At 47.4% G+C, this 26,527-nt stretch overlaps 2 protein-coding genes across 2 annotated transcripts; one reads left to right on the forward strand and one right to left on the reverse strand.

Annotated features, from left to right (window-relative positions):
- Nucleotides 1-300: 300 nt before the first annotated feature.
- LOC121057575 (ectonucleoside triphosphate diphosphohydrolase 2-like) lies at nt 301-13,582 on the reverse strand. The gene is made up of 9 exons (XM_040531967.1): nt 12,874-13,582; nt 10,621-10,738; nt 8,848-8,998; nt 7,964-8,123; nt 6,452-6,679; nt 4,896-5,165; nt 3,970-4,065; nt 2,927-3,058; nt 301-2,053 (listed from the first exon to the last, which is right to left on the reverse strand). Exons 1-9 carry the CDS (start codon nt 12,985-12,987, stop codon nt 1,823-1,825), a joined length of 1,500 nt encoding a protein of 499 aa, XP_040387901.1. The 5' UTR covers nt 12,988-13,582; the 3' UTR covers nt 301-1,822.
- Nucleotides 13,583-14,895: 1,313 nt separating this feature from the next.
- Nucleotides 14,896-26,451, forward strand: NELFB (negative elongation factor complex member B; the record flags this gene model as incomplete). The annotated part of the gene is made up of 13 exons (XM_040532060.1): nt 14,896-15,276; nt 15,519-15,682; nt 15,882-15,981; nt 16,757-16,987; nt 18,463-18,648; nt 19,972-20,084; nt 20,780-20,882; nt 21,713-21,808; nt 22,521-22,663; nt 23,640-23,746; nt 24,680-24,821; nt 25,641-25,749; nt 26,007-26,451. Coding segments are annotated over 13 exons (2,013 nt in total), but the record flags the coding sequence as incomplete, so codon positions are not given.
- Nucleotides 26,452-26,527: the final 76 nt, after the last annotated feature.

The following is a 26,527-nucleotide window of genomic DNA, read 5'->3' on the forward strand; positions in this document are numbered from 1 at the left end:
GGCCTTTCTGAATCCCTTCTGCCTTATTCAGGCGGTTTGAGCAAAGAACACATCAAAGATGTTGACACATTTCTCATCAGCTAAATACCAGAAGCCAGGTTATCTAAAGTCATTTTCTGCCTGCCTGCCACTGGGAAGAAAGTGCCTTCAGGGGTTCTCGTTGTGTACCCCGAAAGTACACAGCACAACAGCTCTTGAGTAAACAGTGGCAAAATCAGCATCCCCCATCCTCCTCTCTGAAACACTTTGTATTCACAATAAAAACCCTGCTTTGATCTCTTGCCAAGAATAACACAGACAGTGTATTAAAACATCTTTAATAACATGATATAATTAAAAATATCTAACGTGCAACTCAAAGAAATGAATATGAAGCTTGTTTCGATCTGTTTCCACACCCCTCCAAACTTGACTGACAGGTTACAAGCCTTCATTAGCTGACCTGAAAATTTATGAATACACCAATATGAAGAATCAGGAGGGTGATATATATGAGTTAGGAGCACAAAGGATTAATAACTGGGTTCGAAAGGATTTGGGTGCCGTGGTAGCTTTAAATATCCTGCAAGGCACATCATTGCATCTGTGAGCATTTAAATTTCTGTTTGAAGTGGTCTGAAATGAGTTGGAGGCACTTGTGCCTCGGGCTTTTAACAGCTTGTGTGTTTAAGTCTCTGAAGCAATATGAGAGGTGAACTCTAAATGCTGTAGTCAAAGGACATTTGTCTAAATCCATCCCCTTTTTCACGATAACATGGGGAATTTGTACAGTGCCTTGTGTGAGAAGAGCAGAGCAGACCAGAGGAGCTGGAATGACTGCCAAGTCCCAGAGGAATCCTAAGTATTGGATTATAAAGTAATTTTGGTCACAGTCTAACATGGAAGTCATTGGACTGGCAGTTGGGAAAGCTTCTGTTCCTGGGTCTGCTCTCGTCTAAAGGACGGTATTACACATCACATTCTAGAGGCAGTGAGACAAGCAGTTCAGTGCAAATGAATGAACTGGGGAACCTCAGGCCAGCATGCACCCGATTTTAACATGTGAGATTAAATGTGTTAATTTAAATCCTGATTAAAGTGTTTAAATTGACAATTTTAACCCTGAGATGCCAAGACTTAGCTGAAAGACAGGAACTCAGCTGCATGTCTGTGCCCTTTGTTTCTCCTTTGATGTTGTGTATGTTTTGTGCGGACCAAGACCAAAACCCATTGCTTTTGAAGGATTCTCAGTCAGCTGGAGCATTCGCTGGAAGGGACGCATGGGTACTGTCACTAACACGGAAGGACAGGTCAGTAGTAGCAGGAAGAAAATAGAAGCTTTCTTTTCTGGAACATGCAAGCAAGTTGGCTGCTGTATTCTGGTTGTATTTTAAGTCTGTTCCAGTCTTCGTTAGTGGAGACATTGCAGATATCTTCTCTCTTGTGCCAGAGAAGACAGCGCATCTATTCCAGTTATCACCTCTTCTAATTAGGTAGGATTATTCAATATTAACTTTGCAACAGTGCTCAGGGCCTGCCTCCTCAAGGGCATGTTTTCATTAGGTTGACACTAGTAATCTCAGTTGCAGCCCAAGCAAGATCTGCACGAACTGGTCTCATCTGGAGAACATATAGCTTGCCTTCCACTGGGAATCTCGGACTTCCTGCAGAGCAGGATCTATTTTCTCAATGTACAGTAGTGCAAATGGTAGCAGGCTGAAGTAAGGCACTGAGGCTCTTGAGTCCTGAAGGAAAATCGCTTGCATCCTCCAGTGAATTACACCGATGTGATTTCTGTATGTACCCTGTTACCTGCCCTCTGGCAAGAGTCCTGGAATAAGAGTCAGTTGTCGTCAAAAACACTGCTGTTCCTGTTACTGAAGCTGTTTTCCTTGACCATCACTCGGTATGAGATGCACATGAAAGAGCCGGTGAGCAGCACAACGAAGAGGATAAGGAGCAAAGACCAGACACCTGGTTCGATCCCCTTGAGGAAGCTTGGGCTGTCCTGGGGGAGGGTGTTGGTGAGACTCAGCAGGTACCCAAGAGTCCAGCCAGATGATGTATCGCCAATCTATTGAAGTAAAAAGGAGGAGAGATCAGAAGAGAAGCAGACAGTGTGGAGCCCAGCTGTGTTTCTGTAAACAGGCCCAAGGCCTTACATACTTTATTTGAGACTGACACAAGGATTAGGCTGGAAGTGAGCGGCTCTTCCTCTCTTAGAGCACACTGACAGGCCTTAACTGCCCTGCCCAGCCTCACCTGGGGCTTCCTCCCACCCCCTGCCTGCTGGCCTTGGAGCTCTATTTAAGCTCTGGCCTGGGCAGCCGGCTCTCTCCTGGGGGATGCTGTAGGTGCATCTGTGTGCTGATCTTTCTTCTGCTTGCTGACTGGTTTTCCCAGATAGGCCTCTGCTGTAAGCACCTTTGCTTGTGGTCCTATTGCCTGGGTGAATTTTAGGGTGGTGGTGTCAGTAGCTTGTCTGAGCTTGCTGGATGGATCCTGGACCTAACTCGTTACCTTGCCTTTGGCTGGCACCTTCCATGTGGCTGACTGAGCTGCTATCGCTGATGCTGCCCTGCTCAGGTACTAGGGAATGCGCCTTTGTCAGTGAGCTGAGGTCTTTTGGCTCAGGAAATATTATCAGCAGTTTGTCCTAAGCATTAAGTGGTGATGGAGCATCTCCCTTCCCCTGTTTATTAGATGTGGGTTCTTAAAGATGATACTGCATCAAATAAGGTGTTGGCCCTTCTGTTTTTCAGTGGGGGCAAGTGGAATCTTTAGCTCTCTGACATTCTTTCCTGCTTCTAAAAACTGTGAACTTATTTTGCAAAACTATGTTGCTGGAGAAACCTTGTTGGTTAGGGCTTGTAGGACTGGGAGCAGACTGGCTTTACTGAAAGCATCCCTCCCTTGTAATTGGACATACCACACTTAGGTAACTGACCTCTCGGAACGCAGTCTGAACAGACTTATCGAAGTCCAGCGTGTATCCCTTTGTACTGAGATGAAAGATGAAGGCGGATACAACGCAGTAATCAGCAACTGTATCCAGGCTTGTCTGGGACTCCTGGACTAGCTGGTGTCGTTTCCAGAAGAAGAATGGAGGAAAAAAAGTAAATATTCAGTAGCTGAATTTCAGGCTTGCTACCCCCCCCTGCTTCCTGCTCTGGGACTGACTGCAGGACTGGAGGAAGGGGTTGTGTCCTGCGCAGCCTGAAGCCATGCTTCCTGCACCTGCTGGGCTGTGGTCTGGGGATCAGTGCTACCTCTCGGCACCCCTGTTCCCATCTTGTTAAAAGATCTGGCAGTTCAAAGAGCATCAGAACTGGCAGTCAGGTCTCAGGTTAACTGCTTGGTGTGATTTTCTGCTCTCTAATTAGGCCAAGCTAATGCTGCAGCCTTTCAGCAGGAGCATTAACAAGGCCTTTCCCTTCTATCCAGAAGAGAGGACTTCAGGGAACTGCTAATGGGACTTGCAAACCCTGTAGGAATTGGCCAGTTTAGATCTTGCTGTAGAAGGGACACTTGGTTGGTGTATGCTCAAACGAGGGTGGTGTCATAAGACACCAACTGAGGAAGAGAACTTCCAAATACCCCATGGCTTGGGCTGTGTGTGCCCAGGTGAAATGGGATATTCCCCAGAGTCTAAGCAGATGTGTCCCTTGCACTGAATGAGTGGAGGATAACAGGAAGACCAAGGTGATGTGCAGGAGTGAGTAGATGGGCTTCCTGTTTACTCCTTAATATGCAGTAGAAGGTATTTGCGACTTCTCATGGAATTAAGTACAGGTGTTGCCAGGAGTAGCAGCTGAGATTTGAGAGGAAGGAAAATAATGGAGCCTGTTTCCTCAAAGTGTAAAAAAAAAAAAAATATTTTCCCTGAGGAAGCCAATGACTTATGGCTCTGTTAGTCTGACCCATGTGTGCTTTTATAACATTGTCCCTTGCTTCCCACTATCCCTGTATGCTAAATTATTCCACAGTTACCTCTTTGACAGACATCCCACAAAGCTTGTTGACTGCCTGACCCAAGTCAGGAGAGGGTACAGATTTTCTCAGGAAGTCCATGGCCTCAGAAATCACCTGCAACGGCAGCAAAAATAATCATCAGGTGGGACTGTGCATCCTTGCCTGCAGCGTCTGTAGGAAGTAAGTGGCAGTAGGCATGGGGCACATTGCCCAGGTGCCCTCCCTATGCACTTGTGTTTGGTGGTTACAGTGCCTCTCTGGGTGTGAAGGAAACAAGAAAGATCTGTTGCTGTCTGGAGAAGGAAACAGGGATGAATTTAGCTTGCACACGGCAGCCTTCCTGGCCCTTTGGATAAGTAGGCTAGTCCTTGTGCTCCTTGGCACTCTGTCTATTGGAGATGCAGCAGCAGGGAACTGGGGAGACTTCTCTAATTCCTCCCTCTGGGTGCCTTCTCTGAAATGCACTCAGTGTGCCTTAGGATCTTGCACTGGTCCTGGCTTAACAACCTAGTGACTCTGGACACTAGATCCAAGATCTCAGGTATAAGCACACTTGTGATGGAACACGGCTGGATGTTTGCTCAGAGTGAGAGAGGAACTTTAGTTTCACCAGGGACTTGATGTGGGAAGACCCGAGCATGCAGCCCTAGCCCTGCGGGATCATGCGAGCTCCTTTATGGCTCTGTGGAGCCCCCCATGTTTGTCTCACAAGCAGACATTGCTGAGACATGGGATGGAAAAGCCTTACCAGAGTTGTTGGTGGAAAGCCTGTGGTCCATTTTGGAACACCTTTGCCCCAACAGGAGTGCGTGTGTGGTGCTGGCCCTCTTGGCTAGCAGAGGACGCACCGTGGCTGTTCCCACTGTACTTATTAATGACCAAACTGGTCCCATCTCACGGGTTCCCAGTTCTAATTGCTTACCCCACTGTCAATGAGAACCCACCAGAAACCTGGTCCGCACGGGCTTGACAGCACTGTTGAGGGAATGTGTGAGGAAGCTGCAGGAGGAGGAGTTGAGCAGGCTGTGCACGAGGGTCACGCAGGCAGACGGGTTGCTGGAGCCGGTGATGTTGAAGACCTCATCAGGGCCAGGGACGTCCGATGCGTCGTCACTGACGGCACAAGGCCCTGCATGCACTGAATGCCACCGCACTTCCTGGGAGTAGGTGAGGGGCCAGCAGGGGTTAGACACAGTTTTAGCGCTTCTCTGATCCTAGGGAGAGAATAAAACAAGGGCAGGGGCAGCAAGAGAGGAGGTTGGCATCCCAAGGCTTTATAGGGAAAGACAGTACAATACAATAAGGAACAGTTGAGGTTTTTTCCAACACCACAGTGTTGTAATGGAGCAGGCAGGCTGGAAAAGGTTTGCCAAACTTTGTCTCAGTTATTCTACTGCAAGACCCAGATGCCACAGGGTCCCAGCTCCTGCTGAGTTCAGGGCAAGCTGCAATGACTGGGTCTGCTGTGGGAGGCTGAGGAGCCACAGCCACGGCCCTACCTGCTCTCTGGCCAGAAATACAATTTCAGTGAATAAGGTATTCTTTCCACTTGAAAGAAAGGCTGTTCTGGTCTGCCTTCCAAACACGTTCAATTCCTCTTTTGTCCACGCTCACGAGTCTGGTCGCTGAAACCCTGGGTAATCCTGCTTGCATCAGGCAGTCAGCCAGGCCTGGGCAATTCACTGTTTCATGATGCTTCGGCCCTTGTGCTCCCCATTAGCAAGGGTGACCTGGATGGCATCTGAATTCCCAATGCCAGTTAGCTGCTTGCCCGTGCGGGCATGAGGGGCTGTGGAAACCCCTGGAGGATCAGTGTTTTTCATCTCTAGGAGTTCCCCGGTACATTTGTGGTAAATGGGGCCCTCTGTGGGGCATCCAGGTCTCATATGAGGGTCTGCTCCCCAGAGGGAGGCGTGGCAGGGCACTGAGTAGTTTGTTTATGAAGAAATCAGTTTTGCTGAGGACAAGAATGATTCCTGAATTTGCATCGGATTGTGCCACCAGTCCCTGCAAGTGGGGAAAAAAGTTTGGAAGATTCAAAACACCTGCATGTTTTTAAAATGAAATACTGCTCTTTTAAAAAGTGCTGCAGAGTTGGTCAGCAGGACAGCAATATCCCGAACAGAAGGTCCCTGGTGGTTCCCAGGGGCTCCCCTTCTAGGATGGGGTTCCAAGGGAAGTCTTTGCCTCTCCCCACCCTGAATGTGACCTTAGTACCTCTGGAGAGCAGCTTTGTGCTCGTGTATTAAGTAGGGAGCCAAGGAGTCTGCAAGTAGGAAACCCTGAACTGTGTGTCTGCTTGGAGGGCATCAGTTCAGGCATGGAGACAAATGCACTGGGGCTTTTTTTTTTTTTTTTTTAGATGATTGTGAACACACTCTGCAAAAGACTGGCTGACATTTCGCCCATTAGCAGCTACAACCTATGCAACTGTCACCCAGTGCAAAGGGTTGATATTATATCCGGGAGCCTCGCAACAGCCCTTCTGGCAGGTACTCACCTGTATGAGCATAGAGAGCAGCCTCCTGCGGAGCTGGTCCGTGCCATGGCAGGGGCAGTGATGGGTGTACACGTTGTGTGTCCGCCCGTACAGCTGCAGCCTCACTCCCTCCTTTGGCGCCTGGTTCCCTTCTTCTATCTTGGAGGTGAGCTGTGCTGAGGTTCCTCCCATGGACAGGACTCCTGCCATCCCCTTTCCGGAAGGGACCAAGTGTCCTCGCCAGTCATACTGACCCCAAAAGAACCGGAGAGGTTGGTTATTAGGACTTCTACATCTGGGTCGTGGTCAGATACAAGCACTAGTGCACAGAGAAAGCAGCTTCCTGGTGCAGTACAGCTGCCCCCCTCCACCCCTAGGACGTAAGGATGCTGAACTGCAGGCCTTGGAGGGAACAGAGGTGCCATTGCAGAACCACAGCCGTCTGCACAGAGCTTTCCACAGCCAACGAGAGCAAACAGGGCTCACAGCCTTGGATGGCTGCTCAAGGCAGTGGTCTCAGAAGGCAGGAGCCGGGGAGAGGATGGTGGTGGGGAATGAGAGGGAGGTTTCCAGGTGGGCAGTTACGGGCTTCAAGTGCTGCCTAGATGCTGAAGTGTTCCTCCTGTCAGAACCCTGTGGTTTCATCTCCTGCGGTATTGCAGAACTGATTTTGGCAATGCTGAAGTCAGCAGTGCAGGCAGGAAAGCTCACACTGCAGGCGGTGCTCTGTCCCTGGCCTGGGGAGGCTGTGTTGCTGCCAGCAGGGCTAGCAATTCCCAAGCTAGTGCACGCTTGCTGCTGGTTTTCAGAACTCTGTTTCACTTCCCTGCTGTGGAGTTACTCAGCTGCTGTCTGGCCTGCCTTTGTTTTGCACTTTGAGTCTTTCTTGGGAGCCATTGGATTGAGAAGCCATGGAGGGAGCAAGGAAAATTTAAATGCACTTTCTTGTTCAGTGTGTGCCTTCTGAATACAGACCAGGCGCCTATGCTGGGGACACCCAGCTGTACTCGTGCTGGCATCTCAATGAGAGGGACATTTATGGGCTTTTCCCTTGCTTCTCTGTCCCCAGGCTGTCCCCTGAGACAGATGGATCCTGGTGACAATTGCACAGCACCCTGCAGACATAGCAGCAATGCCTGTTCAACAGTGGCTCTGAGCTAGGACTGAAGGTCCCTGAACAGGGCAATGGAGTTCTTGTTCACACGCAGGACCAGGCTGTGTAAGGTTGTCTTTGTGAATGTCCTGGATGCGTTGTCCAAAAGCCTCACATCAGGGCAAGAACATGAGCGCATCCAGGCAAGGCTATGTTAGAGGCTTGGTCCCTCAGCCTGGTTTTAACCATCTCACATCACGTCCGCCCAGCCAGCTGGTGTTAGATATAACCCGCCTTCTCTAAAAGACAGTGCAAGATGTGCTCAAGCATTGTTTCAAGTGCAGGGATTTCTAATGGTCCCTCCACTTGTCTCTGTTGCTGTTTGTTAATGGGAATTGCTCGGCTCAGTTCTGTACTTCCCAGGCAGGATCATCCTTTACCTTGAAGAAGTTCTCCAGGACATAGTTAACAGCAATCCAATTGAATGCTTCCTTGTCTAGACTGGACAGGATTTGTGTCCCCTGAAAGTCAAAGGGCGTTGACTTCAGGGCCACGGTCAGGGCTGCGAGGAGATCGTCAGAGAGGGTGGGATGGCTGAGGCTAGACAGAAAAGAAAAAAAGCAGGAGCAATTGTTACAGGGCTTTGTTGGGGCAGCCCACAGAGTGCACAGCTGCAGGACATCTGCTGCGCGCCCTGCTTTGGGTAGCAGCACCGTGAGGCACAACGATAATCCTCCTCCTGCTGCTACTTCCCTCTGCCCTCGCACAGTGCTGGTGGCACCAACGGCCTGCACAACGAAAACGCAGAGGGAAGGTTTGAGCAGCTGTGCCACCAGTCAAGAATCTGGGAGCTGCTACTGAGGGATCCTGTGGCCTTGCCACCAGACTCCAGACTTTACTTTTCCCCGATGTCTAAAAGGAGACAGAGGTCCCAGTAAGGTGACTGAGAACAGGTCCAGTATGTATAGTGAGGTGGACCTTCCCACCACTGCTCCCAAGCTGCTGCCAAGAAGCAGGCTCATGTGGATTGCCATTTAAACTAAAAACACTTCAGCTTCCAGACTGACAGACGTTTCCCCCAGCCCTGATTGTGAAGGTGACCAGTGGCAGTAGCAAGACTGTCGTCTTCATGGCTGCGTGGGGGGACAGGCTATGGACACAGCCATGGCATGCTCCCCTCGAGTACATGGGGAGCTGAAGAAGGTTTACCTGACCAGCAGATTAGGGATGAAACACTGCAGAGCAGACAGGGTGAGATTCATTTACAGACTGATCCACATGACGTGTGCTGATCTCTGGGTGTGGGTTTGCAACATGCACTCACTTCAGCTGCCTCGTGCTGGTGGCTGCTCCCAGGTAGAGGGGAGTTTGGCTGTGCTGCTCTGCCGGGATCATTTTCTGGGCCCAGTTCAAACATGTATCCAAGCTCTTCCCTACTTTCTGAGGAGAATCTGAGTAGTTGGAGATTCCTGGACCTGAGGATCAGGGGAAAGAATGGAGTTTTCTGTGGGAAGATGTGGGAGAAGTGAGAGCTGTTACTAGAGAGCGTGCTGTCCTTCAGGACATGCACAAAGCCAGGACCTGTCACAGGTGGAACAAAGGAGCTCTCCCACTTCTTCCATCTCTCTCTTCTGGGAGCAAAATGGTGAATACGTAAATAGCAAATTACATTAATCTAACCCCAGCTGTGCTGCTAAGATACCCTGTAAATGACCATGCGCCAGCCACATGACTGCTGCAACAGCTGAGGCTGTCTCAGCTCAGAGGGAAAAATGTAACTGCTATAAAAGATAAGCAAAGGGCACGCTGCCACGCAGGCAGCATCGAAACTGATGTCATCTCCTTCCTCCATCCACTTCCTTCTGTGTTGGCGGAGGTGGCTTCTGAACCAGATATCTAACAGGACACCTCTGCTCTAGAGGAAGCTGGTGCAGCGCAGACAGAAGCTGTGTGCAAGCCTTGACTCATCTTTCCAGCGAGATTCAATGTGGTCTGAAATGTTGGTTTTGAACAACCACCCAGAAAAAGCCTTGCTTCCCCGTCCTCTGGCCCTCTTGCCTTGCTGGCTGTGTGTATCCCTCCCCAGGGGCTTTGCTCTCCTGGGCCCCGTATGGAGCTGAGCTGCAGCCTGCCTGTGGCCACACAGACCAAGGGCTGCCTCTCACCTGTGGAAAGGGACCTGCAGACAAGGAATTCTTGCTGCTGCTGACACCCTGCTGCAGCAGCTTCAAGTAAGTGTTCAAGCATGGAGCTACGGTTGGTTTTTTAACCCAGCCTGTGACCGTGGCAGCAGTCAAGACAAACACAAGGTTTCAGGGAGCCCTTAGTGCATCGTCTGTATGTGGTTTGTTTTGCTAGCAGTCTGCAAGAGCATCCCTTCCCTGCTTGTTGTGAGGCTGCCCTGCTACTGAGAGTTCAGGGCTTCCCAGCATCTTGCTGTAATCGTGCTTCAACATCAAAGCAAGATTTAGAGATAGGGAAGAAAAAACCCAAGCGCATTAAAGCACAAAACTCTTTTAGCTGGCAGCTGTGGGGTTTAAGCGACCCGAACTACTGAGGAATACCCCAGTATTCTCCAAAATGTGACACCTAAAGCCAAGCTGAACTCATACTTTTGGTATCAAAGGGGTTGGAGCCGTCATGCCTCTTGTTGTGGAGCTACACCACTCACTGCCCAGAGTACAGCTGGGAGGAGGAAGAAGTTACCAGGAGTCGCCCTGCAGCCAGACTTGTCTCCATTGCTGCTCACCATCTCCCCCAGGTGAGGACCTCAGCAACCTTGGCTCGTCCACTGACCCATGTGGATGTCGGAGCCACCCCTCGGTGTGCTCCCCCAGCTGCAGCAGGCCACCAAAGCTGTCACCTGCTACTGCAGAGTGCTCTGACACCCACCTCTGTATGGATAAATCTGCCCACGCTGAAGAAGACCCATGCTGAAAATAAGCAGCCTGCGCTTCACTGTTGCCAACATTTCAGTGTTCAGCTGGATGATACAGGAGCTGAGGAAACTGCAGCAGTGGACCACGCGCAGACCTCTCTGTTTTGTTCCATCCCATGCTAATCCCAGAGCCCAGCAATCATGGATCAGCTATCTTACCTTGCACGACACAGGAACTGCATTCTGTGATCACCCCGGTCTTGTTTGCCTTGGTAGTGGTCCACTGGTAGATGAACAGGATGGTGCGCGATGGGCCAGCATCCAGAACAACGCCATACTGGAAAACCCCAAAAGCATTCTAGATAAACACTGAATACACACTTCTTTGTTATTGTAGGGTCGCTCATTGTTTTGTAGGTACTCTGGGTCACCCATGGGCCTACACAGCAGCATTTGATTTAGCTTTTTACATTCAAAGGAGTGAAGGCAGAAGATGATGTTCATTTAGAGTGAAGCATCTGCATTTCTGAATATATACACAAGGAGCAGCAGAAGTGGAGAAACACCCAGAAATACATGATTTCTATAGCGGCATGCTCTGTAGTTGTTCCTGAAACCAGGCAGAGGGCTTCCATGGCAAGCTGAGCCATCTGGAGCTCAGGAGGAACAGGTCCTAGTGCAGTGGGAGACAGAACCATACAGTTTCTGAGCTGAATCTGGGACTCAGGCTGCTGCTGGGTTAATATGTTAGAGAAAGAAGGTTTTCATGCAGAACTCAGAGGGCTGTGGCTTTCTGCTGCTTCTAAGGAACCCGAGACTTACTTCCCTGCTGGAGATAGTGCAGCATGGGTTGGGTTTGCCCTGATGTGTGTCAGATCTGTTGGAGCTGCAGCGTAATCGGACTAACCATCGCATGCACTGTCCGACGCAGCCGTCCCATGGAGGCTGAGATGATGTCTTGGCAAAAACAGCAGCAGCCAGCGCGAGATTTTTCAACACCTTGTGCACTGTCATATTTCTCCTATTGCCTAGTAGTGTGGCTGAGGGTTTTCTTAGTCTCTTTGCAGCCCAGGGTCTGGTCTGTTCGCCACTAATTGAACTTTACTGAGCTGCGCCTTGTACGTGAGGGTTAGGAAAGGAGAGACCACAGGGGTACCCTGCAGTGCAGCTCTCAAAATGCCCTTAAAATAGCACTCGTGCTAGCCTAGGGTATCGCTTCCCCATTCCACTCTGGGACATCTACACAGGAAAGCAGTGTAGGAGATCTGGGAGGTATGTGGTAGTGCGTGGTCTAAGCTGCATCTTCTACAGAAATATTCATAGCTGTGACTGAGTGGGAGGAGAAAGCTCTGGAGAGGCCTCTAGAGAGGCTGGTGCTTGCACCATCGGAAGGGTTTTAGCAGAAGATGGAGCCTGGCTCAGCCCTGCGTGCTGCCAGCCGCCTGCGCCCTTCCTGGGAGCTCCCGGGCTCGGCGCCGGGGCTGGAGCTGGTGCGGCTGGAGCCCGAGCAGAATGCGGAAGGGGGACGCAGCTCCCTGCCTGAGCCTGCTGGCATCCTCCCACACGAGTGACAGCTCGTATTTCTGGCAGGGACATGTCAGCTGCCGCAGGAGAGGAGGAAACAAATGGTCTTGGTGGAGAAGCCGGGATTTTTCCTCCCTCACAAAATGAGAGAGCGCTGCTGGGAGCGCAAGGCCGGGGAGAAGATTGCTGCGTTAGTGCCACAGCTCAACATCAGGGAAGGAAAGAGCTGCTGGCAAAGCACGGAGTAACAGGGTTTTTTTAATCCAGTTTTGTTTGAGAAGCCTGGGGGAGGATAGTGTCTCTAAACTTGTAGGTTAGGCTAGTTCTGAATAAACCACAGTGTGTGACTAAGCACACCTCAGCAGCTTTGCATCAAGAAGCACAGGCAGATCTGACTGCTGTGTATGGCAGGCTGGATCTTCAGCTGAAATCAAGAGGGGAAGGGACAGAAGAGAAGTAGGAGAGAAAACCCTACCGACTTCCAAGAGGGACCCAGCTCTTTCCCTCCACTGAAACCACGGCCCCTTGCTGCTGTGGGGTGGCTCCTGCTGGGGGCTGCCTCTGCGAGCCCACACGGGGCATTTCTGCTGGCTGATGGACGATGCTCAGCCAGCACCTCCCCTCACCAGCTGGGCACCTGGACCCAAGGGCTCGGTTTGGTTTTGGTTGCAAAAGCTACGCTATGCTGAAGGATGCTCTCCCATCCTCACAGCCTTGTTCTGGTCCATGCTTTGTTGTTCCATGCTAGGAATTTAGTAGCACAACGAATGTAAAAAGCCACAAAACACCAGTTTGTAGTTTAAATGCCTGGTTTGCACCAGGGAGAGGCACAAGGAAACAGGCAGGTTCTCCTTAAGCAGCAGCCCCGTAGCCAAGGGTAGCGTCCTCTGCTTATTGCCCCGCTTGACCCCTGGTTTCGCCACCCCTGCCGGAGCCATTCGCCCTTACCTTGGTCCTGAGCGGGGTGACGGGCACGTCTTTGGTGGAGACGCAGAGCAGCACGATGCCCGTCAGTCCCGCTACGATCACCAGCCAGGGGGGAAGGAGCTCACGCCAAGACATGAGGCACTTTTCATTAGAGAGTCAAAGAGGAAGCAGAGGAGCAGCGAACGCGAGCCCACATCTGACAGCGGCTGCTTTCTACGGGCTTTAAAAAGAGGAGAAAGGCGGGGCCAGGGCCAGGCTCTGGCTTCAGCCCAACCCCAAGCCACAGGGACCACGAGGAGCGTGTGGGCCAGGCTGCGACGGGCCGCGCAGCGTGCCCTTCTGCCGGCCACGCACGCAGTAAGTGCAACCACAGCTTCGTGCGATTCCGGTGCTCGCTTGGCAGAGGCATCGCCACAATCTCGAAACCGCCCCGGGTGGTGGTGTTGAGGGTAAACAGAAATGCGGGGTGAACTCTCCTGTTTAATAAGCAGAAAGCAGGCAAACTCATCGCTTTGGTATTCTGCGCCTGGCAGTGCTAGCAGGAGCTGCCAAAATTAGAAATGGGGAAACTCCTCGTGGCTGGGTTTCCTTTTCATCCGAGGGCTGTGCTTGGCTCTGGTGTGGACCTGGGGCGCTCCCTGCAAAGGTGCCTTCATCTGCAATGGGGCAGAGCACTGGCATGCTGCCTCCAGACTTCTCGTGGTGCCTCATCTGCACCCAGGTGGCAGCTGAGACGGGAAAACATCTGCATTTTTGGGTTTCCACACACAGGAGGCTCTGGCTGGCTTGCTCCTTGCTGTGGGTGGGAGGCAGCCAGGGCTGCTTAGGCTGTTTGGCCTCCAGGCCAGTATCAGCATCAGTGCCTGCATGCCCCTTCCCAACGTCTCCATCGGAAAGACAGCCCCCAGACCTTATAAAACATACCCACACTTCTCCTTTCCTGTGTCACAAAGACACATCCCCGAAACCAGAGTTTCTGAAGAAGAATCTCTTAGCCACAGGAGAGGTGTTTCTTTCAAGCTGTTCTGCTCTGCTTCCCAGTGATTGGGTCAGTAATAAAACTGCAACTGCTTCAAAAGAAATGTTTTGGCTTCTTCAAAAGAAGTGTTTTGGCTTGTGCAAACTGGGCTGTTTATTGGCAAGGCCATCTTGTCCCCATGGCCACCAGCCAGGCCTCTACCTGCAGAATGACTAGAAGAATGACACCATCAGGGTGTATCTGGAGACACATCTCCTGTTCTGAAAGTTGTTTTAAGCCTTTATCTTCCTGCAGAGTTCAGACTCCAGTTGAGATTTTGCTGGTGCATAACTGGAATACATATGCAGGTGTTTTGTCTACACAAATGCCCCACTTTGCAACGGGGACATGGATTAAATCACCAGAGTACTGACGTTCCCATGCTTTCATGTCTGCCCAGAAGGACAGGCAAGCTTTCACACGGCTCGCTGGGAAAGATCCGTACCGCAGTTCAGCTTGCTGCAGCATAGCAAGCAAACTAGGTGCCCCAGGCATCCTCGTGTCTCAAAGAAATGCTGCGCACACAGGTGGGGTGCGTGCAGCATCTGCTTGCATCAGGGTGGCTGTCTGAGGGCTTATGGACGCGGGCTGGTCACAGTAGTTTAGATTGACTTCATGGTACTGATAAAAAAGCACCCTTGAGACAGAGGACTCTTAGTCCTGCCCTTGCTACTAGTCGTTTGGGGGCTCTAAATCACGTAGGTTTTGCTTTGATTGTTCTGCTAACTGCTGGGCAATTGCCAAAGGGCTTTCTGCGATGACTTGGACTTGAACTCCTGCAAACTCTAGATATGTAAATAACCCGATGCAGCCAAGAGAGAAAGTAATGCAACCTGCTCCTGTGCCCCATGGCTGGATAATTTACTGGAGGTATGAGGTGTCCGTGTAAAAACTCACACAAACTTTGGATTCCAGCCAGGAAGGGAAGAGCACAGCCCTGGTGCCCGGCTGCGGAGCTCACGGAGGACGAAGTAAGCAAGCAGGCTTGTTTGTTTTTTTTCCCCACTCTGCAGCGACTGTCCTGAAACTTCGCGCTGGCGGCGGCCAAACGATGGACGGGGAAAGGCCTCTTCCCCGCTGCGTGCCGTTTTTGGTCGCGTTTCCTGATTTCACCACTTGCTGCCGGGGAAGAAAAGCTGTTTTCGGCCGGGCGTCCGCAGACGGCCCGGAACCTTTGGTGCGGCGCGGCGGGTTCCGCGAGCGGGGAAGGGCGGCGGACCGCGCTGCGCTGGGGGACCCGGCAGCGGGACGGACCGCGGCGGGGCCGTGGCGGGAGCGGGCCGGGGGGGGGCGGCGGGGCCGCCATGTACGCGGGGCTGCAGGAGCTGGGGGTGGCCAACGGCGAGGACCTGAAGGAGACGCTGACCAACTGCACGGAGCCGCTCAAGGCCATCGAGCAGTTCCAGGTGAGGCGGGTCGCCATGGAGACGCCCGGCCTGCACCGGGCCTCGGCGGGAGCCCCCCGGGGACCGGGGCTGTGTATGTGGGGAGGGGGCGACAAGACCCGGGAGGGGGAGGGGTCTGTGCTTTGTTTTGTGTGTTGGTTTCTTTTTTTTTTTTTTTTTTTCTTTCTTTTAAAACCAGCACGGCTTTAGCAGTCCTCGCTGTCGCTCCCTGACCGCCCCCTGTCCCGTGTTTGTGTTGGCAGACAGAAAATGGAGTCCTGCTGCCCTCCCTGCAGTCGGCGCTGCCCTTCCTGGACCTGCACGGCACCCCCCGGCTGGAGTTCCACCAGTCGGTGTTCGACGAGCTGAGGGAGAAGCTGCTGGAGCGGGTCTCAGCCATCGCTTTGGAAGGGAAAGTTGAGGAAAGGTTTGTCGGTAGGCTTGTTGGTTATTCGGAGTGAGCTGGGAATTAAACGTGAAAGCTACAACAAACGAGAAAAGGAGAAAACTCTCTGCAAAGGGAAGTTGACTTTTCTGGGGGTTCAAGTTCCAGCGTTTGAGATGAGCCGCTTTGGTCCTTTGCTGTTAAATGGTAGGTAGAGCATCTTGCTCTTCTGTGTTTTCAGGTACAAGAAGCTGGAAGATCTCTTGGAGAAAAGCTTTTCCTTGGTCAAGATGCCTTCCATACAGCCCGTGGTAATGTGTGTCATGAAGCACTTGCCCAAGGTAAAACCACTGCTCCGCTTGGCCTGTTCTGTTACATCTCTGTTATACGGCTTCTCTTAGCTGGGCTGGGCTGCAAGCTCTGGCTGCAGACCCTCTGCAAGTGTTAGGAACTGACTGGAAAACTTACTTGATTTTCATGGCTTTTAACAGCTCAGTACTGAGATGTTAATTCAAAAAGCATTTTACTTCTTCAAAATCAGGTGGGACAGTTGCCCTATTTTATTTAATATGTGCACTTTTCTAAAAGAAGTCAAGTTCACTGATGTGAATTTTTCTATAGCTGACTGAAAATCCATAGCAAGTGGAAAGTAAAACTTGAAGAATGCATTTAGCAGCAGGCAGGATTGACATTCAGATTTGTGAAACAAAAATCTCTGTGAATAGCGTTATTAAAAGTATCATATTGTACTTAAGTAATGGATTCAGAACTGTTACTTTCAGAACTTTTATAAGCCACTGAATTTTGAATCATCACTCCAAATCTTACTGTCATACACTTAAAGAAAGTCTTTTGTCCTCTTTGAAAGAAATAGGGAAAAACTTGATGTGTAACCTGCTTGTTTAAGAATTTAAGTGTCTTAGGGCTAGCTTACTGCTACTGGAGTAGGGAAGGCAAAAGATGAGACTGTGATATTTTATTTAATTACGTTGTTTTGTAAATTACCAGACTGCCTGGGATGGTGATTTAGATGTCTTCTGCAGTCAGTTACCTATTACTTGGACAGTCAGCCAGGTGAGGTTCTCTACAGTTAGGTAACTGCTCTGTTGATCATAGGTCCCTGAGAAGAAGCTGAAGTTGGTAATGGCCGATAAGGATTTGTATAAAGCATGTGCAGTGGAGGTGAAGCGCCAGATTTGGCAGGATAACCAGGCTCTGTTTGGTGACGAGGTGTCTCCACTGCTGAAACAATATATCCTGGAGAAAGAAAACATTCTCTTCAGCAATGAAATTTCTGTCTTCAACAATTTCTTCAGTCCGTCTCCCAAAGCAAGACGTCAGGGAGAGGTAAGGACAAGGAAACCTCTTACAACACGCTTGTGAATGTTGTTTGTCACCTTTCAGTCAACCTCATCAAACAGTGAAGTGTTGGTTTCAACCACCAAACTTTGCTAGCAAATTTGCAAAGTATTTTGCAACAAAATACTTTGGCTGGACAAAGTATTTGCAAGAAACATACTCCATTATGTCTTACACATCTTGATCAAAGCAGCAGGAATTACTTTAATAGTTACTTGAGGCAGTGTAATTGATTAATGTTCTGAGCTGTTTATGAACTTTAAATGTTTTTCTGTATTGCTCGGTTTGGCTTTAATATCCCTCAGCTGTTCTGAAGACAGAGCTTTTCTCATCAAATCAATTTCCTCTTTCCTTTCCGAGAGAGACCAACTTTTTTATTTCTTAGTTGGAAAGGAACATTGAAAATTCGTATCCTAAGCTGGCTTTCAGAAAAGTTGCTCTTTGGATGGAATTACATGAGGGGGCAGAGCTGATCTAACACTGCTGCTGGAGAGGCAGGTGGTACTCTTCCCCTCTCTTCCTCCCTCCCTCCAGCTCTGGTGATATCAGACCCTTCCACGAGCTGATTCAGCTCAGTAAGTGCTACAGAATCTTCAGCAAATAAAACCAGTAAGTGGGTTTCCAAGACAGTGAGTTAAATCCGCTCAAAGAAGAGATCATCTGGGACCAAACCCTTTGCAAAGTGCCTGCCTGTGTGAGCCATCCTTGATGTGTCAGGGAACAGTGGCATAGATGTTGTGAGTGGGTCTCTCTCTTTTTGGCAACAGCAAGCTATTAGATTGGATCAGCTGCAATGCATCACTTCAGGGGACTTTTTCTCCAAAAGGCAAATACCAGAGTTTCTGTAAGGACCTTGCTATTGAGAATGCTGAGGAATACCAGTGATAAGGAAGTATAAAGCTTTCATTCCAGAAAGGGTACCATATCTGTTCTGTGGGGGACGTGGTTTGGATCTGTTTTGCTTTCAAAAGCCCACTTCTAGTACAGGTACTCTGGTGCGATTGGCTTCAGGTTTATACTGTGCAGACTTCACCACTTCACCTTCATTCTCATGTCCACAGCCTGAAAATAGATAGAAATACAACAAGTCTTTCAAAGAAAACTGAGCTGCTTTCCATGTTTCAGTAATTGTAGATAACATTATTTGATACCAGGTAGCTGAGCACCTTAACTTTGCAAATGCTGCTGTTTTGTTTTGTTTTGTTTTTTTTTCCCCGAGAGAGCCTGTTTTCAAAATGCCTGGCTTCCTGGCTCTCTCATGGCTGTGAAAGATTTGCTGAGCATCTCTTAAAGAAGCACTTTGTCAAATTTTGGTTTGAAATAATTGCTTTTAAGGAGCTCAGGTCAATGCAGATGTTTCAGATTTGATAAATCACTTAGGAGAAATAACTTACATTTTGCGTGTGTGTTGTGGTCATGGTATTTCTTGGTACTGAGTGCACATTTTTCCCCTTTGGGTTTAGGTGGTTCAGAAGCTGACTCAGATGATTGGGAAGAACGTGAAGCTCTATGATATGGTGTTGCAGTTTCTGAGAACCTTGTTCCTTCGGACAAGGAATGTTCATTACTGCACGCTACGGGCAGAGCTCCTGATGTCGCTGCATGACCTGGAAATCAGTGAAATCTGCACCGTTGACCCCTGTCATAAGGTATTAATCATGTGGGACAGATGGGAGTATTACTGGACAATTTTCTGTTTCGCCCACTCCTGTGCATACCTGCTGCCCTGCAGGACTTCAGACCAGAGAAGATGAGTCCTCTCTGTGAAGAGAGTTCAGGCCTTGAATCCAAAAGTCATCTTATAGTCCTTGGAACTTCAGGTGAAAATTTCATCTTGGTTAACCAGCAGCTTGCTTTCATTTCATAACCCATAAATCATTCAAATTTATGATACTTGTGGAGCGTTAAAAATAGCATCTAATCTGACCTATGTAGATGCCGCAAAAAATAAGCGAAAACATTAGCTAGCCCCAGGTTCTTAATCAAAGCTTGCTTTCCTTCCTGTTGTGCTGGTGTGATACACTCCATCTGTCAGTAAACTGTGTGTGTAACATGAAATACTTTGGATCCCGAATTATAAAAACTATTAGAATACTGGGGTGTGGTGGGCCTGGTGTTACTGTCACATCAGGATTTTGTTACTGGTCCTTTGTCCATGGTCGGCATCATTCTGATCTACAAGAAGACTTTTTTTTCGAAGTAATACTGCCAAGTTTTATGTGTATTCTGCTTATAGGCAGTATGTCCTCGAGGGATGATCAATATTGCTGCATGCTCTTTAACCTCTTCAGATCAAGAGTCTCAAAATCAGTATACAGACAGTGACCGAATAGAAAAGGGCAATTCTTGTTCAAGTTACGGATTGTTTTCAGGTGACTGCATTTTGCCACCATATAATGCAGTGACTGGTGTGAGGAAAGTAAACCGTGATGAAAACAGCTCAGAAAATTGAGCAAGTTTTTTCTGACTTGACAGCTGAAATGTTGAGAAAAATGTGTGTTGTTTTCTTAAAGGGGAAAAAAATAAATAAAATTTTAGGCCAGATAAAATGTCTTACTCAACTGTCTTTTCCATTTGATATGAAAGCAGAGACAGCTCCAGAAGGTAACCCCTTCTTACAAGGTGGGAGTTGTAGTGCCATGGCTAAAATATCCCACGTTATTGCTGCTAATTGGTACAGCTTCAGTGTGAGCCTCAATTGCCAGAGAATACCTGTCTTAGGAGGAGAGAAAGTGACAACAGTTTAACTTATATCGGTACCTCTGACCTCTTCCTGGGATGTTTGTATGTTTGACCTCCTCTGTATTTGTGATCAGCTTGCTACCATACCCAAGTGTATTAACAAAGCTTATTAACTCCAGAGATTTGGAGGTCATTCCAAGCCTGTTTTCTCCGATGTTGTGTTTTCTATTGCCAGTTTAATGAGCTCTGTCATTATTGTTAAGCTTTCTTCTTTTTTTTTTTTTGAACAGTTCACCTGGTGCCTTGATGCCTGCATTCGGGAGAAGTTTGTGGACAACAAGAGAGCTCGGGAATTGCAAGGATTTTTGGATGGAGTGAAGAAGGGACAAGAACAAGTTTTGGGGTAAGCTACTTAGGCTGTTTATTGAGAAACTGAAAATAGGTTCCCAGCAGTCACAACATCTAGCTTGTATTTTAGGTGTTAATTCTTCCCTAAAGCTAGATGTCAGCTAGTAGTTCTTCTGCCTGGTCAAATGCAGTGGATTCATCAGCATTACTGCAGACACATTCTGGTGAAAAAACCTGTAATGCTTAAGTTACTACTACCCATGAGTGATTGTTGCAGTCTCCTTTATGGCCTGGTAATGGGCTGCGTGAGGTCTCCTGTTTGATTTCATCACAAAAGATCTTTGGTAATTTTTTGCATTGACTTGAAGGAGCGTGTTATCTGAAGAAACATTCACAGCTTTTTGCAAAGGCAGGAGAAGCTTCATGGGGGGACACCTGTAGGAAATAAGGGACAGAAATTCAGGTTTTCCATTATATATTGTTGCAGTAATTGCCTTGTGTCTCTCCTCTTCAACAGCGGTTTCCGTGTGTTTTTTGTGTTCATTTCTTTTTTAAAAAATGTACAGAAATGCATGTACTGCTTTGACATTAGACGTGATATTTGACAGGATTACAAGAACAGGCTCAAACATCTTATTCCAGTGAGACACATTTTCTTAAGAAGCTAGTGTCCTACGGTGGGATGTGGAACTGGGCCACAGGGGTGATTGTTATGTATGACATGTATTTGATTTTTTCTTCTTCTCTCAGGGACTTATCAATGATCTTGTGTGATCCCTTTGCCATTAACACCTTAGCCTTGAGTACCATAAGACACCTGCAAGACCTGGCTGGGCAGGACACCTTACCCAGGGTGAGTGTTGCAGCACGTGTACCTGGTGTGAATCTCTCTTAATTGAATAGCATTCATCAGCAAAAGACTGGCAATACAGAAGAAGTATGATTAAGTTCTCAAATGTGTGTGCACGTTGAAATAAGAGAAATGTAATACCGGCTTCCCGTTTGTAGCACATGCCTTAGAGCTCTGCAGGAGCACTGTTTGGAGATGGGCATTTTGGAGCTCTGAACTGACAACAAATTCTTTGCATGGCTCATTCTTTCCTAACAGCTATGCATGTACATACATCCCTGCTTTGTCCTTGCATCAGTTTACCTAACAGCAGCAGCCTTTATTCCCTGTGTGAGGCATTTGCTGTTTTTATCCTGGAGTTGTTAAATTTTGTTGTTGGATGAAATAACTTCTTCATGGCAGTTTGACTGAAAATTGTTTTGGTTTTAGGGCACAATATAAATGAAAAACTCTTGTTCTTACACTTTCCATTTCTTACTTCTGCTGAAATGACTTGATTCATCCTGTCACATTGTATTTCAGTGTCCTAATTTGGCTGGACACATTTAAAAGCAGTGTCCTGATCACACTGGCTGCATACTTCTTGGCACGTTATAAAATGTTACAAAAAACAGCTCTCAGGTGTGCCTGTTGTTCCTGCAGCGGTTTGATTCCCATTTGAGGAATCAGCTATCGATTAAATTTGAGAACTGAATGCCCCTAGCAACATTTGAAAAGACTGTTAGTTCAGGAGTGCTTTGACTGTAAACCACTGCTTCCAAAGAAACATCTGTAAGTGCAAATTGTGGAATATCTAACTATCTGTTTTTTTTCCACACTCCTTAAAATTCGAGGAAAGTCCAGATCTACTACTGCTCCTTAGGATGCTGTCTTTGGGACAGGGGGCCTGGGACATGATTGACAGTCAAGTCTTCAAGGAACCAAAAATGGTGAGCTTCTTTAGATTTGATTCTTATTTGATTTGCGTTATGAGTCCCTGATTTAGTCTTCAAGTCAGCTTCCTGCATTCCCCTCATCAGTGATTTAGATAAAGACATGCAAGGGGTCACAGAGCAGCAGCTCAAATGGACACGCTGTAAGCTCCGTTTACCTGCTTCCTCATTTACATGAATGTCTGGCCCTTACTGTTTTTAAATCGAACTGTTCCACTATTAAATTCTGTAGCCTTCCATTCTGTGTATCTGATAGAACATGGGTTTTTCTGTCTTGTGTGGAGATAAGATGCACATAAACTCTTTTCTATTGCTACTCTACTTACACATTGATCCCTGTCAGTTAAGGCAATGTTGAAAATGATCTGTAATATCTGAAAAAGCGATGGTAGTGTCCTTAATGTGCAGTACTTGCAGATTGGAAAAGGTCTCTTGGAAGAGAAACTACGTAATTGTCCAGAGAAATAGCTGTGCTCAAATTCTTTCCGTAGATTAGGTGAAATACAGCTTTCCTCATTAGCAGTAGATCATGTGGAAGTGAATTTTTCAAGAAGTTGGAAGGGAGCTAGATGTCTGAAAGCTTGCTTTCCTAGGTGTAGGGTGGGGCTATTGATATTGCCTTAATATGTTACAATGCTGTGGGACTATTAGGTGGCCTGAACTGATTGATGGAAACATTGTTCTTTCCCCTCTCTTCAATCCCTCTAAGGAAGTTGAGCTGATCACTAAGTTCTTGCCTATGCTGATGTCTTTTGTGGTGGATGACCACACGTTCAATGTAGATCAGAAACTGCCCTCGGAGGAGAAGGGGCCAATTCCCTACCCCAGCACCATTCCTGAAGCTTTCACCAAGTACGTAATCTGCCTTACAAAACTTTTACATATTAGTCTTGTTGATAAAGCAAACCATCAAGGAGCCAACCAACATTGAGAGGAGAAAATACTGCATGTGGTAAAATGAAGACTTTTTTGGGTAAGATTTAGTCCTGGTTAATCAAGCTTGAACTTTACCTCCTGCAGAACAGGTTTGCACCACAATTCCTCAAATAAAATACATCTACATAAAATACCATTTCTTGCTATGACCATTTTTTCAGCAGGGTGAATACAAAAGTACTTGGTATTACTCCTTTCAAATGCGCTGATTGTAACTTCCCAAGCAATGAATGATGAGTATTTGAGTGATACAATTTCATCTGGGTGCAGCTGGATAAGTGCCCGTGCTTGCCATCTGGAGAGTGCTATTGTAAATCATAAGTTCTGCATTTTTGTTACACAGACACTCTCTGTAGACAACCTATCACTCTGGGGGCTTCAAAGAGATAATTAAAAATCCTCATTGTGCTCTGCCATATTCAGATGTTGCACTAATTTCCAGCACAATTCTTGTTTGTATGCTAGAACATAGAGTACTATATCCCAGTACTTGTACTTAAAATTGTTCTATGACAGTGCTGACATTTGACCTTTGGGAAACTTTAAAACAAAACACTATTGTGCTTTGTATCATTTTTGAATACTAGGACTTCTTTTAAAACCCGTTTTGGATGATCACTTATCATTAATACTATTTAAAATGTGCACGATCAAATCCGATTGTTTAATTGTAAGGCAACGCAATGCTGGCTGAACAGTAATTTTTTCTGGACCGTGCCAGTGGACTTAGTGATGATCATCACTATCTGCTCAGTCACTGAGCAGCTGCTTTCAGTGGGTTTGAGGTTAGTCATTCCTGTAACTGCTTGATTCCTGTCCATCACCGTTCTAAACTCTCTTAAAGAAAAGAAAATGTTTTATTGATTAAGAATCTTTGCTTCTCTTGTAACAGATTCTTGCAGGACAACAGAATAGCTTGTGAGATTGGGCTATACTACATCCTTCACATCACTAAACAGAGGAACAAGAATGCTTTCCTCAGGCTTCTGCCAGCACTAGGTGCGTTTTGGTCTTGTCTTCTATTCTGTAGCTGTTTGCCTTCTCTTGGAGACCCAGGAGGCAAGTAACAATCTGAAATGAAACTGGTTTCAAAGACATATGTTCAGCTTTTGGCTCTTCTGGTGACGTAATTGTAAAGCCCTGCAGAATGACATGGTTGTTTTTGTCTGCAATTAGGATACTTTTCTCCTGATCCAAGCATTTAGGAGTAGTGGCTGAAAGTCAGTAGTTCCTTACATCAAAGGCTGTATTAACAATGGGATTAGCTGAGAGCTATTTGGGATGAATGAAAGATAAAAAGCAGGTGGCTTAATTCTGCTGCTGCTCACAGTAATTGCATATGACCAGAAATTCTTGGGACTTGGCTTTGTGTGGTGAAAAAACCTGTAACAAAACAGGACTGAACACAGCCCTAAATTCTTCTCTGACTTACCTGACTTCTCCGGGTTAAGTTGCATGAGAGCTCTGAAGCAATCTTAGGAATTGCTGCTCCCAATAATGGGGGGCTCACTTCCCACTCTCTCCCTCACTGGTGTTCTTTGGACCCTTTGCTTAACTACCAGCTCGTTTACGTGGGCGACTTTTTCCACTGGTAAGTGATTTGCATCTATTCACTTCGAGGTCTGAGAAGTGCAGGGAGGTGGATGTGGCTGTAAGCAGAGGACTACGGAGAAGTATAGCAGAGGGACCCTGTGATTTTGGCAGCAGCAAGCTGCTCTGTTTGACCTCAGTCTTGATGATATCACGGGTTTTCTGCCTACGTTTCTCAGACCTCTGCTCCTACTGTGGATGGTCATAGCCACCTTCCTGGACTACCTGTTGTAAAAGCCAATAAGGAAAAGTTTTTGCAAATTTCTCAGCAAGAACATCTGCTATGGAGTCAAGGTTTGGCACATCCTTGCGAGTCTCAGTCTCTTTTTTTGTGTTGTACAGTTGAGACATTCAGTGACCTGGCCTTCAGTGACATATTTCTGCATCTGCTCACTGGTAACCTCACACTGCTGGGTGATGAATTTGCACTCGAGGAGTTCTGCACCACTCTCTTTGATGGCTTCTTTCTCACTGCTTGCTCAAGGTAAATCTGATTTTGCTCAGATGTGTTTACGAGGTAGCTGAGAGAGGCTGTACTTCTCTGAACTATTGTTTAGTATTTCAGCAAATTATTCATGCATAGTTGAAATCAGCCTGATACTGTTTTCTGTTTTCCTTTTAAGAAAGGCTTATGTTTTGTTTAAAAAAAAAAAAACAGCAAAATTGTTAGTTGTTAATTGTAAATTATTGCCTAAAATGTAATTCATTGTTCTCAAGTTGGAGTTGCAAAAGATAATATCCTTCATGTTTTGTGATAGCTGTGACTTTGACGCACTAACTGCAGCTCTTTCCAGTATCAGCGGCACACAGCAAACCTGTTTGTTAGTTCTTTTAAGTCAGTGTGGTTCAGCTGGTGGCCAGATCTGGGAGGCTTCCCCAGATGTGACTAGAACCGCCGTTCAGGCATGGCAGTATTCAGTGCTGCTGCTGCCACCACCATTTCTTCCACATGCACTGAGGGCCAAACGTCCCCCTGTATGTGCACGTGGCCTATTCGGTGCAGCTGAGAGACAAAAATATCTGCCACATGCTGTAGTCTGTGCTTAAAATCCACCTCTCCTTCCACATGGTTGCTACAGTTGGTCCACCCTTGTTGAATTAATTACATGAATTGCTTGGAAGCCTAAGGCAGGGTTAGCACTTTGGCATGCAGGCAATTCTCAGTTATTTGGGGAGATTACAACAAAGCTGGCAGTCTGTGGCTGTGTTAGGTATTCTTCTGGTAGTGTTGTTATAGGCTTCTCGTTCTTCGAAACTGTGATTGTTTATATCAGCTACTCTGCTTTAAAATTGCTTTTTGCAGAAAGGAGAATGTACATAGACATGTGCTGAGACTGCTGCTTCATCTGCATCACAAAGTGGCGCCTGCCAAATTAGAGTCTCTCCAGAAGGCTTTGGAACCCACCAAACAGGTAAGAAGGGAAACATGAGAAAGGGAAAATTAATTGCAAATGAAAGCAGCTGCCTTTCCAGACATTGCTTAATGGAACTTGTGCTCTGCTCAGATAGCAGCTTTCCAAGTTGTCTTAATTACCTTGTAACTTCCTCTTTCTGCATTAGTTTGTGTTAAAACATTGAGGGTAATTGCATATTTAGTGCTGTAGCTAGTAGTAGCAAGAATGAAGTCTGACTCTTCTGTTTTTCCCCTTCTCTAAATCTCTTTCTGCAGAGTGGGGAAGCTGTGAAGGAGCTTTATAACCAACTCACTGAGAAACTGGAGCTTCGCAAGCCTAGTCCAGCCGAAGTGACTGAGACTCCCTCCATGGAACTGCCCTTGCCCACTGTGCCCACACCAGCCTCACGCTGAGCTATGTTTGTAGTGCAAGAGTGAGACATGAGAAAAACTAACCTAGTGCTCAGCAGCGTGAAGGCACTGTACTGCCTTGTCAAGTGTCTCTGCCTACAGGGTGGAAACAAACAAACAAAAAGCCACTGAAGCTCTTTCAGGAAACACTGCAGTTTACCCAACTCACTGGCTCTTGCTGGTTAGAAAACTCTGTATGCAGTGCATTGCAGAGGTTTACTTTTCATAAAGATAGCTGAGTGTCTTCTTGTAGATCACTTAAAACTGACTGTACAATTTTTTTTTTCAAAAACAAAAGGCGTATTTTTAAGCTTTGCATCTTGTATTCTTAAACTCTATTTCAAGAACTGATAAATGAGTGTCTAACTTAGGGTTGAGCAGATAGT

Source organism: Cygnus olor, chromosome 19, assembly GCF_009769625.2.
Source record: "Cygnus olor isolate bCygOlo1 chromosome 19, bCygOlo1.pri.v2, whole genome shotgun sequence".
NCBI lineage: Eukaryota > Metazoa > Chordata > Aves > Anseriformes > Anatidae > Cygnus > Cygnus olor.